At 39.4% G+C, this 14,506-nt stretch overlaps 1 protein-coding gene across 2 annotated transcripts in view; it reads left to right on the plus strand.

Annotated features, from left to right (window-relative positions):
• The window catches only part of mslnb (mesothelin b), a 35,431-nt gene that overhangs the window by 5,971 nt on the left and 14,954 nt on the right, over nt 1–14,506 (plus strand). Inside the window, exons 3-37 of one of the 2 annotated variants that reach the window (XM_080463421.1) lie at nt 127–145; nt 325–361; nt 2,950–3,072; nt 3,262–3,461; nt 3,550–3,653; nt 3,999–4,111; nt 4,241–4,498; nt 5,604–5,678; nt 5,757–5,998; nt 6,731–6,812; nt 7,028–7,171; nt 7,289–7,491; nt 7,578–7,687; nt 8,413–8,531; nt 8,635–8,811; nt 8,896–8,927; nt 9,187–9,284; nt 9,496–9,518; nt 10,054–10,078; nt 10,183–10,213; nt 10,324–10,402; nt 10,479–10,625; nt 10,707–10,918; nt 11,504–11,604; nt 11,693–11,814; nt 11,905–12,081; nt 12,180–12,211; nt 12,293–12,390; nt 12,799–12,821; nt 12,908–12,929; nt 13,024–13,051; nt 13,153–13,237; nt 13,328–13,474; nt 13,874–14,079; nt 14,159–14,262. In XM_080463421.1, the coding sequence (XP_080319547.1) occupies nt 127–145; nt 325–361; nt 2,950–3,072; nt 3,262–3,461; nt 3,550–3,653; nt 3,999–4,111; nt 4,241–4,498; nt 5,604–5,678; nt 5,757–5,998; nt 6,731–6,812; nt 7,028–7,171; nt 7,289–7,491; nt 7,578–7,687; nt 8,413–8,531; nt 8,635–8,811; nt 8,896–8,927; nt 9,187–9,284; nt 9,496–9,518; nt 10,054–10,078; nt 10,183–10,213; nt 10,324–10,402; nt 10,479–10,625; nt 10,707–10,918; nt 11,504–11,604; nt 11,693–11,814; nt 11,905–12,081; nt 12,180–12,211; nt 12,293–12,390; nt 12,799–12,821; nt 12,908–12,929; nt 13,024–13,051; nt 13,153–13,237; nt 13,328–13,474; nt 13,874–14,079; nt 14,159–14,262 (3,798 nt within the window). The remainder of the gene's footprint in view (nt 1–126; nt 146–324; nt 362–2,949; nt 3,073–3,261; nt 3,462–3,549; nt 3,654–3,998; nt 4,112–4,240; nt 4,499–5,603; nt 5,679–5,756; nt 5,999–6,730; nt 6,813–7,027; nt 7,172–7,288; nt 7,492–7,577; nt 7,688–8,412; nt 8,532–8,634; nt 8,812–8,895; nt 8,928–9,186; nt 9,285–9,495; nt 9,519–10,053; nt 10,079–10,182; nt 10,214–10,323; nt 10,403–10,478; nt 10,626–10,706; nt 10,919–11,503; nt 11,605–11,692; nt 11,815–11,904; nt 12,082–12,179; nt 12,212–12,292; nt 12,391–12,798; nt 12,822–12,907; nt 12,930–13,023; nt 13,052–13,152; nt 13,238–13,327; nt 13,475–13,873; nt 14,080–14,158; nt 14,263–14,506) is intronic. The other variant, XM_080463422.1, reaches the window with a different exon arrangement.

Consider the following 14,506-nt stretch of genomic DNA (forward strand, 5'->3'; position numbering starts at 1 on the left):
TAATAGATATGTTCAATATGGTGGAATTGATATTATATTTATTTAAAGAAAAACAGAGTTTTAAAGTCATTCAAGTTAAATGTCTAATAAGAAGTCTCTCTTTTGCTTTTTTTTTTATCTCTACAGAAGGATCAAGCACACAAAGGTAAGGAGAAACAAAGAGGACCTTTTTTTGTTTTTGTTTGTTATGTTTGTTTTTATCAGAGTGAATAATGCACACAGTGTGCTTTCTCTCACCTGTGAAGATACACTGTCCTAAATGAACTGTCTGATCTTTTTATCTCCAAATCTTCATCTGGTTGCTTCCCTGGTAAAAATGGGCAGAAATGCATGGTGCACGGCAAACAACACCTGTGATCAGGTGAGTGAAGCTGCCTCGCCGAACCAAAACCACTCAAAACATCTGCTTCCATGTTGGTTTTTGGGTTTACTTCTGATTATGTTTATAGATGTGAACTTATGATCAGAATTGGATAACCCTCTGAAGTCACAGAAACAGACGTCACTTTCTGATTTTATCTGCTTGCTGAAGGCAGTTTGTCTGGTTTTTTTACTAAACCACAGATGTGAACCTGTTCAGGTGTATGTGTTAGTATGATGAGCTTTTGTTATTCAAGACTGGCAAGTTAAATCTGATCTTCCATCAGCATCTGCTGAACAGCTTGTGGACGTCTTTGGTGTTTGGTCTTGGTCTAAAGTGGGTATAACTGGGTTTGGTCTTAGATTAGGCTGGTTTTTAGACTAGTTTTATTGTACTTTGTATTCGATTAGACTAGTTTTGACTAAGTTTGGTGTTAGTTGGAAATGGTCTTAGACTATTTTGAGGGGATTTTGTATTATTAAAATTTTTTGAAGCAGTTTAACTGGTTTTGCGATAGTTTTGACGAGCTTTGGTCTTGGATAAGTCTGGTTTTTCACTAGTTTTGCTCAACATTGTTTTAGTTTAGACTAGTTTTCTATCAGCTTGGTCTCAGTAAATCAGTAGGTTTCAGACAAGTGTTGCTTTTTTAACTGATTATTGGATTTCTACTCTTTCTGATCACTTTAAAAAATACTTTTTTATTTCACCAGTTTAACAACACCTTTGTATAGTAAAATGCAAATATACTCTACAGTACCCTTGTTAAAGGTATTGTTGCAGCAATCCTAAACTATCAATGACACATTAGAAATCTTCATGGATTTTTATAAACATATTGTAAAAACTTCTCTAAAAACAATGGATACTCAAAATTGCCCAAACATTTGTCAAGTGTAGACCAGGCAAAGACCCTTAACTTTACAGAAAATAAACAATAATTTACAGCTATTACCATCAACACCAAGGCTTGTGAACATATGCATGGTCTAGATACTGTAAACATAAAACTGCACATACCAGGAAGATCAGTATCAACACACACCTTATAAACCGGTCGGACACCAGCCACAACCATCTATCACATAGTTTAATGTTGGAGAATACCAGACCATACATAGACTCGTCATGTGAATAGTTCTCAAGGCAATGGCAAAACCAGTTCATTCTGTTTCAGCTATGGAAAATTTGGCAATTCAGCTGTGGAAGATTGTATCATTCAGACTTAATGTACCTTTTGTGACTCATGTCGAGAGAAGTTTGTGATTATAATCAGTTAGAGGTCCGGTATCAACTGAAATCACATATTCATTAACTATAGCAGGAAACAGTTTTTGCAGAACCTAAAGAAATTAAGGAGTTAGCATCTCAAACATCTGAAGAAACTTCTTCTTTTTTTTTTTTTAAACTTAATTTTCTCTCAACAATCACAAACAGTGTTGAACAAAAATGCGGAGGGGTATCTCCAGTATGCGTGGTTTTCTTTCTCAGTCCTTTAAATTAGTCCATTTAGTTCTTTGTGTCATGTTCCCCGGAGGTGTTCCATTTCTTCCAGTTATTGTCAAATGTATGTTCCTTGAGTTGGAACTGATGAGTCACCTTGAGTAACTTCTTGGTTTCAAACCATTGCTCCGTACCCGGTGTCCCCACTTTGTGCCAGTTCCTGGTTATAGCCTTTTTACTGGCATTAAGTAAAATATGAATATTTTAGTAATATATTAATCAGATACCGAGGTCTTTCCCCACGGCTTTGTCTTGCTTTCCCAGATACATGACAACACAGTTATTTGGTATATCATAGGTCAATATATTATTATATTAATAGGTGTGTTTACAATACTCCAAAACAGTTTTAATTTAGAACAGCATCAGAAAACATGTGTATGGTTTCCCTCTTGATCACCACAGAGTCTCCAAGCATGGTTGTTGGGTTTTTAGTTGTCTGACTGAAGAAACTTCTACTGTTATAATGAAGTCAAATCCAGAGGTGGAAAAAGGACTTTAAATGTGTAAGAAAAACTATTTTAATTGATGTTTAAACGTCAATTACAATTCTGGTGGTCCTCTGTATTCACTTACGTTTTTACAAGTAGTGAAATAGTGTAAGTGAATTGAATAAACACTTATATATGTAAAAGTACCATATAATAATGCTTACTTAGCTAATGAGAGTATTTGTAATACATCTTTTTGATTACATTTAGTAATCAGAATTCTGTTAATGTTGTAAATCAAGAGTCCATGTTAAAAATCTGAAAAATGCCGAATAAGAAGAGATTTATTTCAATAATGGTGGAAGGTGGCTGTTATAACTCTTTAATATGATACCTGTGGGTAGGTGGCAAAAACCTTATTAACTACATGACTACACACTTTGATACTTGATACCATTCCTCCCTTGTTTACAGCCACCATTATTCATTTATTTGGAAGGAAACAATGGATCCAGCCCACAAACCAACATATAACATTCGTACCAGTTTTTCGAAATAGTTTGTGTTGTCTGCTAACCCGCAACTGTCTTCAAGTTAAATCTTTGAGGAAATACTTTCCTACATCGTTTACATTTTCCTCTCGTCATAAATTCCAAGGCGCCTGATGCCACCGCTCACTTTCTCCAATGTGTGGGCCTGCCTCCCACCGACACGGGGACGGACCACCTGAGGAGGCTGAAAGGAATGCTCGAAGCCACAATGGACGTGTACACCTTCATGGTACGGTTTCAGCCAGCACGCAACACAGGACATGTCGCAAGAATTTCTCACCTGACCAGTTCTTGTTGTAATGCCACTTCAGTTTTTGTCATGTCACAGCGAGACCTTTCACACTAACATTTGGAGTGACTACCTAGAAAGTAGAATCCAATGTGATTAATAAACATTTTTCGGCTTCATTTGTCACAGAGATCCAGCTTGACCGGTGTGCCACTTCTGAGTCTGGAGGGGGCGCTGCATTTAAACCAGGAAGCGGACGCTCTCCAGAATGAGGCCCTGGTCCAAATGTGGCTGGAGGTCAGAATGAGGCCGTTGCTGAAGTCCATCACCAGACACTTTCTGTCCTGCCTCAGCACCAAAAACTTCAGCTGTTCTACCTACCAGATTGTGTATGTCTCTACGTCTGCCCGTGTGTTTGTTATACAAACAGTGTGTGTCACAGTGATGTCTCTCAACACACCATTCATCTTGTTGCAGTGTGAAGCAGCTCAGCGACTATTACTCTGAAATGGATCCTGCCAGGCAAAAATGGATCTACACATTTTTTATGTACCCTTTCCTGTCTGGAAACGGAGTCGCTGGTAACACTGTTTATTAATACTGATTAGAAATGATGTCACTAATCAATCCTCAACTTTCCTTGTTTTACCCATTCTACATGTTTCACATTTTGTGAAGTTTGTTTGATCATATATATTAAATTATGTGAAATTAAATCATATTAAGTTATAACACCAAAGTGCAGCCAAAGCTCAAAAATGCAGTAATGGTTACAAAAAAATTAATGTTTCTCCCTGATCCAAACTTGTCATGTACAAGTATCAAAGTCAAAGTTATAATTTTATATCTGTTACTGCACTCATGATTAAATATCAATATTTTTCACGTGTGTCTGCGTGTGTTCACACTCTGTGATCTCTTTCCAGGTTGTGTGAACTCAAGTGAGAGCAGCGAGGAGTGGCTGATGAAGAACTTTGGTGCTTTCAGAGTCATGGCTCGAATGGATGACTTTTCAGCCCTCAACTTGGTTTTTAGTGGAGTGAGTTACACCGTTCTTGGTTTAAGATACATAGACAATGGACTTCGATTCTACATGTCAACAAGCATTTATTCCTTTTCCACACTGAACCCATCGCCTGACTCTTTTCTGCCGTTTTTTCCCGCACAGCTGGAGGTTGTCCACTTGTTGTCTCCAGCACAAAAAGCCGAGCTGATGTTAAGGCCCGAGGTCCAGAGTTTAGACAACGGTACCTTAAGCCTGATCTTGCACAGTATGATGACTGGTGGATTTGGTCCTTCACCGACTGGCAGCCCAGGTTGGGGTCACAACTGGACGAGCCCTGGATACACGTCGGTTATGCCCACCTATGGTCCACTGCAACCTTACCAGCCGTATCCAGCGGCTCCTCACAGCAGCATCAGAGAGGTACCCAACCACACCAAGTACCAACAGCTACACAGTTAAAACTAACAATTCTAAGTTTATAACACTAACATATAAAGTTTTCTCATTAAAACATTGTTTTGAACATGTGGTGATTAAGATGAGACTGTAGTATTGTGAAAGCTATTTGAATGAATCCACTGAGAACTTGAGCCTATTTAGAGATGTTCGTAAACTACATTTTCAAAATATAATTTCATTTTGTAAAGCTGTTAAAGTACGTCTTGACATATTGTTTAACAAAACTCAAGTGTTGAAATTTGACATTTCTGCAGGATAGACACTCTACACACTTTAATTGTAAGAAAAGCCAAACGTCCACTGATGTCCTAATATTCTAATACAAACATAAAGTAAAATAGCTAAAATATCAGTTTATTGTTTGAGGTGGCCAAATTGTCTTGTCATAAATCGTTCATTTCATTATTTAGACTCAGGTAAACTTGATCTTTAAACTGCATTCTGCCTCATTTACACAACAATTTTTTCAAGTGAAAATGAAAAAGCCTTAGTTGAACTGAAGCGGCAGTCAGACTTAATGTTGCCAGCGTAGCTAACGTCGATAAAATTGTCAAATAGTTTGTAATAAAGTATTTGTTCATAAAGGAAACGAATGTGAGGTAAGTTTAAGTCCTATTTTGCTGCCAGTGAGAGAAATTATCCACATTTATTACTGCAATTTCCACACTAAAGCAGAATAAAGTCCATCAGTTAACATCAGATAGTAAAAGCCAGGACTCAGCCAATGGACACACGTGCAGAGAAAATCTGTTAGATAAACAACAAGCCTTTTACCTCAGGAGTTGGTGAAGAACAAAATGAAGGTTAATGACGAAGGTACATTTGTCAAATAGACACAAACACAAAGAGGAGACGAGTGAAACTCATTCATCATGAAATACCAGTTTTGTGTTTATAGCGTGTAGTACTGCTGGCAAAAAGCCCACCTAAATTAAATGCAGCAGATCCAGTGACTATGCTGTAATTCCAACAAAGTATAATGGCAAATACTCATATTTGATTACAAGTATGCTCATGCTATTAATTTGTGGCGAACATGTTGCACCTCATTTTGTCACACTTGCAGGTTGTGAATGGATTCATGACGGCCTTCAAACCGCTTGGCAGCTTTGTCCACAACTTTGTGTCCTTCACAAATGAGGTACGGTCAGGTTCTCCAGAGGCACGTGAGGCTGACACGCAGGCCCCAGTAAAGTACCTCCTTATCTGTTGTTTCCAGAGAGATGTTTCACAAATAAAGAGCACGGCGCTGGCTCAGTTCCTGCTCAACTGGACTCTGGCCGAGGTGGCGGACATGTACCGTTCACAAAACTCTTCTGTGGGTCCTCCGGTGCCTTCGTTCGATGTGACAAATGTGGAGGATTGGTACCAACAAGTTGTAATGCCGGTGCTACGCAGGTTTTTGCCAGATTACGTGGACCCCATGAGTGGAAACATCAGGCTCCCTTTTCACCAAGTATTGTAAGTCAAGCAGTCGTGTATTATTTTACTTTTATTGATTCTTAGATGTCGCTTTTTTTTTTTTCTTAATAATAAACATATTTTATCTCTGCTTTAGTTAAATTAAGCACTGTGTTCAGGTTCATGGTTTTAATGGAGACAATCAATATCATAATGTTTGGCTTACTTTTGAGTATATTCTGCAATAATGTGAGAAAATGTTTTCTACAAGTATAAAAGGGCGCTTGTGTGCTAACCTCTTCACAATATGAATTCAAATGTAAAAAATAGTTGTTCACCGGTGCGTGAATATCAGCAGTGTGGTTTCACTGGGTGCACCAGTTAACTCAACCACTCACAGACAACAGGAATATTTACATGGTGCATGTTTTGAGTAACACCGTGTTTATAGTGCAAGAAAAATGTGAAGGTCAGAGGAATCTCCTTTTCCTTGGCTGACTTTTCCTCTTATTTTATAGCAGAAATCCTAATTAAAAGAAATCAATGATGTAAAACTTTAATGTAATATACATCCTTCTTAATTTATGATAATTGTAAGGGAGGCAGAAGTATATCTATATGAGGTTTTGCTTAATCCCTCACACTTTGAAGAGCACCGGTCTAATGTAATATATTTTAATGGATTGTTATTGCAAGTTATTGTGATGTGTAATGATTTTAGTTTGTACTATTCCACGTTTTCTACATCGGATTTAATTGAATATTTCAGTATGTATTTTGCTTTTTGTGCAGCTATTTGGACCATAATATGGATAATGAAACCGCTGAGATTTTTGATGTCTGCAGCATCACCCTCGACAAAAACCCTTGTGGGGTGAGATTCTTACTTGAGTTCATAGTTTGAACACACACACGCACGCACGCACGCACGCACGCACGCACGCACGCACGCACGCACGCACGCACGCACGCACGCACGCACGCACGCACACACACACACACACACAAACCTTTCCCCAAGTGTCAGAAATCTACAGAAAGTATTTAGACAAGCTGAGCATGCCTGTTTTCTTCCTTTAATTCTGCCAGCTGACTGACGCTGTGGAAAATGTGGCTAAAGTCTTGCATTGTGCCGCTAAAACCAACTTGATGATGACAGACGAGACGGTCATGAGGCTCATTCTGGAACTGGCAGAACGTCTGAACTTACTCATGAAAGAGTTGTCAACAGTGGTCAGTAAAACAACTACAACACGATGTGAAACCTTTCCACCGTGGTCAGAGTGAATCCACTTACATCACAATTGTGTGTTTTAACTTTAGCACTCGCTCTATACTCCTCTCTCTCAGGACTTCCAGGAGCTGGGATACGAGTTCCAGCAGATCTTTAATGAGGTCGATTCTCCGTCTCTGACCCAAGAACACCTGGAGGACCCCGAGTTCATCCAGCAGTGGTTTAAGGTCAAGCTGATGCCGCTCTTGCCCGGGGTACATCCGGACCTCCTCGCCTGCCTCAGCACCAAGAACTTCTCCTGCCCTGTTTACCAAACGATGTGAGTTCATGACTCTCTTTCTTAGTATAAACAGGTGGTTCAGTGTATCCAGATGTATTGATGGTCTTCATTTCCGCTGCTTGCAGTGTGGCAGCGCTAAGCCAAGACATGAGTCTCATGGAAGCCCATCCGACGTACAGTCAAAACATCTATGAGCACTTCATCTTTCCTTTCCTGCTGCATCACAACAGCTCTGGTAGGTACACTGACAACACTGACTCAAGCAACCAATTATATATCATTCAAGTTTCTTCACAAGCTTGACTCCTGCAAACATGTGTCGTTGTCATATTGGTAAATAATATGACAGAAAACAAATCTTCAACTTGAGGTGTAGTGCAAATAAATTACCACAAATATGCTTTTCTTTTGATCCTATACGAATATGAAGTTTAGTTAAATGGTCATTTATGTAAAACTTGATTAGTGCATCTTAATATAAATATAGAAATAACATGGGTTGTCACCCTGTTTCTATAATAAATGGTAAAGGATGACTCAAACACTAACTTTTCAATGTGACTTGTGCATTTTCTTTTGCAAATTTTGTTGCCACCACAGCTTATGTCTTATATCCCTAAAGGAGATCAGAAGAAGTAAACTAAAACTAATAAATCATGCACCAAAGTCTAAAGAAATACATTTTGAGTACTTGTGAGCACAGAAATATACATATGCTACTGCTAGGAAAAGGCAGCAGAAAAGTGAGTGATCCAGTTAAATTTGCCCAACATATCAAATACTGATATATTTTACTGTAAAACAATTTCTGTTCCTCAAATAAAGACTTTGACAAATTCTACTTACTGTAATTTTGGTTTAGATGATTGTATTTCTGCTACAGTGATATCAACAGATGACAACGTAAAGACAAATAGTTTTACTTATTTTACAAATTAATTTTTTATGCAAATGTTTCAGATCCCCAGTGTGTCTCCTCAGCCAATAGCAGCGCAGAATGGCTGAGAGAAAACTTTGGTTTCTTCTCAAGATTCGCCTCCGTTCTCGACTTCTACAGGCTGTACCCAGATTTTATGGGAGTAAGTCTGGAAATCATGGACCCATTTCCTTTGAAAGGTTATCTGAAGCACTGTGCTCTCTGGAAACCTTCTCGTGTCTTATCGCTCTTTGTGTGTTGCTCAGCTGGAGGTCCTCCCCCTCCTGACTCCACCACAGTTAGCAGAGATGCTCCTGCTGCCTCTTCCAACTCCTCCAGAGAAAGCCGTGGTCATCCGCAAGGTGTTCGACTTCCTGACAGAGTCGCCTGCAGACAGGAGGCTTCGAGAAGTCCTCCAGTCTCTGGTTCACCTCGCTCAGCAGGTAACTAACCTTGGGGAAACACACAAGTCATCTGCAAACGTTAACCTTTCCCCACGATTCATTCTAAAATACATCATTCCTCAGGTCGATCCTCCGTGCTATGTCTACGAACACATGTAAGTATATTTATCTGATTGCATATTTAGTTCTACTAGTTTTGTTATGGTAGACACTGACAGTCCAAACAATATGTAAATCAACCTGCACAAACTATATATTATCAGTGGGATTCTTGTGCCATGAATACTTGTCTAAAGCATGTTTTGGGAATTTCTTGTTCAGGCTGATTCTAAAGATCTGGTGATGGTATGCATTCTTGAAATGTGTTGCACTTATTTCCACTCCTTTATTGAATTTTCGTTCTTTGTTGTTCAGTTTTATCCGATTGTACGAGGCCATACCATCCCTGCCTCCGGAGCTGGAACCGTATGTGTGGGCAGGCATAGATGAGTTGATCTACGTTGCACCACCAGGTCAATATTAGACACACAGACAAACATACACGGCCACAGGCCCACACACCTTCTACGTCCTATATGAGACAATACAATTACCTTAACTAATGTCCTGCAGAATCACACAAAACTCTCTTAGAAATGTTTTATTTAAGCATTTAAAATTACATTTATATAACTGTATCCCTGCTGTAACTGACCAAACGTCCTCTATGTTTTATTTGTACAGAGTGCTTGCCCGAGAACATAACGGTGAGATTTCTTGACATTTGTTCAACTCATATTTGATTTTGTGTATCTCAGTTGAAATGAGCTCAGCCCGGTTTAAAGGCTGTGCATGGATGTTATTAGTGAGGACTACTTTCACCTTCTTCTAGACTCAATATAAACAAATTACTAAATTACTTAGCTGATTTTATGAAGATAGAAGTTTGAGTTTTTTATTTACTCCTCGGACCATAGGAACATTGGCACTTTGGGTATTTGTAGGGTTTTAATAACAGACCGTATATTATGTACGTTTGTTTGTGTAAGTTCATAAAAACGCCATATTAATCTTTGATTTCAAATCTGATTTTAAGATGACTTCAGCTCAGTCCTCGCTTGGTAATTTCAAATATTACTACTCTAGGAACGTAATCATTAGGTCAGTTTTCCCGTCTATACCAGAATTCCAACAGTAAACCATCAGAGATTCAATCATTGTACCTGATTGTCTCATGTTCAAATGTTTTGAATGCTATTATCAAACATTTTTATCAAACCTTTTCAAATCTGTCTTTAACAGTGCCCAGACACCCAGATTAATAATGGTAAGACATTTCTTAACATTTGTCAGTTTAAATTGTCATTGTATTATCTAATTCTGTTGGATATAAACCAATCAGAAATCATTTCTTTTTCCACTGCTTGACAGTTACCACAAACATCTGCAAAGAAATTGACAGGTATTCCTCCATCTCTGCTTTTCTAAACCAAATAATAATGAAAAAAAAAAAAGAACTACTGCAGGGTTTTTTGTACTGACATTCATTGTCTTCTTTTCATGTACCCACAGCTCTGCCCTGCAGTCCGACCTGGCTTCGTCCATGCAAGCTTCCTGCAATTTCACCTTGGAGGAATATGCGTGTGCACAGGTGATTTTTCTCTCAGTCAGTTTGTATGGAAACATTTGGATTTTCTAAGTGACTCTCCAATCTCCTACTCATACAGCTGGAGAACTTCACAGCCAACCAGCTGGCAGCTCTCCTGAAGTGTGACCTGCCCGGAAACAGCAGTCACTCCAGAGTGCTCTGGAAAATATTACTCACCAAGCTCTCCTACGTGGTGGACCCAGCCCTGGACCTGCTGGCTAACATGGTCGGTGGCTTCAACGACCTTTACCGAACACAAAAGTTTGATTAACAAAATCAATGACTGAATGACTAACCTCTCCTACAGCCCATGGCCATGGTTGGCCATTCGGCGACGGATATTCTGGACGTTCTCGGAGAGATCCGGGTGTCGATGCTGACTGACGAGCAGCTGATGAACAGCAGCGTGATCGATCTCTGGTTCTCCGGCCGCCTGAGCAGCTTCCTGCCTTCTGCATCGGGGAGGTTTCTGCTGTGTCTGAGCAACAAGAACCTCAGCTGTCACTCATACCAGCAAATGTAGGTGTTGGTCAAAGTTCTGGGTTGTACATGCAAAAAATGTTTTAAGGTATTTTCTAGCATCAAAACAACTCTGTAATTATTTCCAATCCTCCTTCTTTTGTATGTTGTTAAGAGAGGATGTGTCCACCGGCTTGTGGCTTCAGTGTTTATAAAGCAAAAATGAACCGAGGGGCAATCTGTGGGTCCAGAACCACTGATGTGCATGACACCTTAAACTATTTTACTCTAAATATGTCTCCCCTGTATTCATAGAAAATTCTGTTATATATAGCAATATTCATCTTCTTGGAAGTTGCACCACAGGCTTCATTATGCCAACGTTTCTTTGATGATTAAGGCAACCAAAATAACTCAATCTCAAAAATTTGATATTCTAAAAATGAATGCATCTTCTGAATAAGAAATAAACAAATTCCATTCATGATCAGCTGATGAAGTCCACTTTACAATGACACGTACCGTCTTGCACCTACTCCACTCCTTCTATTTATAAAGGAACATTTTCTGTGCACACATGCAAATTAGTACCAGTGAAAAACTAAAAAAACACCCAGACATGCATGCAATTTATCTTCCTTTCAGATTGCAAGTGTTTGTCCACCGCTTTGATAACATGACCTATAAACAGCAGCAAATGGTTCTGAAGAATTTCATCCTCCACTTCCTGCAGCAGCAACACTCAGGTGCCTGAACCTCTCATATTTCGAGCATCACGTTAAGAGGTAGCAATAACTTTAAAGTATTTAACAAGTATGTCTTCATGTGCTTCAGATCCAGGCTGTGTGTCTACGTCTAATAACAGCAGTGCAGAGTGGCTCATGGAGAATTTTGGGCCATTTTCAATGTTTGTGTCCCTCGAAGATCTGCTACGTCTCAACCCACATTTTAACCCTGTAAGGTTTAATTTGGGCAAAACCAAGTTTTCTTCTTTAAAAAAAAAAAAAAAGAGTGCATTTTCTCATGACGACGTTTCTTAATTCTAGCTGCAGGTTCTCGAGCTCCTCACAGGGAAACAGAGCGCCGAGCTGCTGCTGTTGGACCATCCTGCTCTTCCTGAGAAAGAAGTCATCATCAACATGCTTTTTGACCTCCTGATGCAACCCACAGAGGAGATGAAACTCAAAGAGTTCCTGTCCAACCTCATTATTCTCCTCCAGCCGGTAACCCCCCCCCCCCCCCCCCCCCAATCTTCCTCCTGTATTGGGTTTTTCGTGGTCTTCAGTGAAACTAATAATCTTTGTTTTCTGTCATCTCTCAGGGAACACTTTCCTGCTCGGCATATAGGATGCTGTACGTTCAGATCTAAATATGTTGAATTAGTTCGATAAATGTTGACTTAGTTATTTATTTTGACTTGCTTTGTTGTTCCAGGTTTAGCCGGCTGGATTTGGTCATACCTACAGTGTCTCCGCATGTAGCTTCATACATCGACTACAGCAAAATGGAATTATTCAAATACATTCCACCTGGTGAGAAGCATTAAGCTTAAGAAATTTTACATTACATTTCTAGAAGCTGCAAAGTGATGGATAGTTTAAACTTGTATAGATTAATATATCTCCACCTCATACAGATCAATCAAATCTAAGTAAAAGTCAGTTTTCTTACAGTTCAGAATAGTTGTTAATTGTGGCTTAGTATGTCGGAACATACTCATGACGTACATGCCAGACAGAAAATAAAAGGGTGAATAAAATATCATTAAGAGGAAGGCAGAACTCATATTTATTTGATACAGATACTGTATATTTTAAATTGAATATAAATGCAATTAAAACAACCAAACAAAAAGAGGGAATTACAGGCTATCTATAGAAACTGACCCCATGTTCCCCTACTGAAGTGACTTATTTGTATGTCCTCTGCTTTTATTATAGGTTGTGTCATCTACAGTGGAGAGGTAATTAATATTTTCATTTACTGTCTCATATTGATGTGATAAGAGAAGACCATTAATACTATTTTTTTCATCTTTTTGTTCCAAAGTGCAAAGTCACCATGACAAATGGTAATGTATATAATCTAATGTTTCAGTACATTTATTTAGGAAATATAGAGCGTTTTTGTCATTCATTAACTCCTCTCATGCTATTTCTTCACAGAAACTGATATCTGCATTGGAGTGAACAGGTGGGATTCATAAAATCATCTCTGTTATTTTATTGACATTGAAATGTGTCAAATAAAATGTGACCGGCATGTTGATGTCATGTTTTCTACCTGAACCACAGCACAGCGCTTCAGCTCCTACTCGACAGCGGCAACCTGGACGGACGTCTCTGCGACTTCAACGTGGAGGAGTTTGCCTGTGCCTCGGTGAGATGCTCAAACAAAAATGCTGCTGTGAGGAATAGTTTCAGGTTTATCTTTAGTGTAAGATCTCACCCAATGTCCTTCTTTACACAGCTGTCTAGTTTAACAGCAGAAGATCTGGCAGCGATGTTGATGTGTAATCGCTCCTCTGACCTGAGAGGATCCAGAGCTGTCTGGAAGCTTCTCCTCTCCAAAGCCTCTTATGTGCTGGATGAAGCTCTGGATTATCTGTCCAACATGGTAGGAAAAATAATCCAAGGTTTATGGGATTTAGCATGATTACTTAAATGTACAGTATGTTTGGGTGGAAACACCCTGTGATAATCAGAAAGAAATCTACTGAAGTTAACAAGCTAAACAGCTCGCTACAGCCCAACTAGTACTGTAATACCACTTTGTGCCACAAGATGGTGCATTGAGTCACTCTAATGTATTTTGTTTATATACCAAAGAAACAGCAACAGATTATGATGTGCGTAAGAGGAGGAAATGTGATGATTGTCGAATCTTTTTGTCGCAACCTGCTAAAACTCTGAGAAAGAGGGACTCACTACTGCCCCCCAGTGCACAAAAGTCATATTACTTAAATCTTACATATCTTTTAAAGGGCATCTTCTCACATCTTGATCTTTATTGTAGACATTAGACCCAAACAATCCTGCACTCCCAATGATTCTGGACTCTATACGAGAAATCCGGTTGGACACCATTGCCAGCTTCAACAATCCTGCCGTTGCTGAGCTGTGGTTTAGCCAGCGCCTGCGTCCATTCCTCCCCGCCGTCTCTCAAGACTTCCTCTCGTGTCTTGCCACAAGGAATTTGAGCTGCAGCACCTATCAACACATGTAAGTGTTTCAGCCTGTCTGTGCTGAATGTAGTAAACGCCTGACTCATTTAACACTTTGAACTCATTCCTCACCTCAGAATACAGGTTTTGAGCCGTGTCCAGCCACACATGACAGTGGACAGGCAGAGGTCTGTGTACACTCACCTCATCAGGGTCTTCCTGACCAGGAACAACACTGCAGGTACGTTCTTTTATGAGGGCAACCAGGGACCTTAAATGTTCTCAGCCCCACTTAATGGGTGTTTACTGGTGGCATATGGTGGTTATATGAACAAAAGAGGTCAATAGTCTGATGTGTGGATGAGGAGCAGGATTTTTATCTCGGAGGCTGGTGTTTAATCCTGTTGAAAATCAAGGAGTACAGATTGACAGATAGATTTTGTTTAACACACACTAATCTCTAAAACACTGTAATCATAGCTGTT

The sequence above is a fragment of the Lipophrys pholis genome (assembly GCF_963383615.2).
Source record: "Lipophrys pholis genome assembly, chromosome: 5".
Lineage (NCBI taxonomy): Eukaryota > Metazoa > Chordata > Actinopteri > Blenniiformes > Blenniidae > Lipophrys > Lipophrys pholis.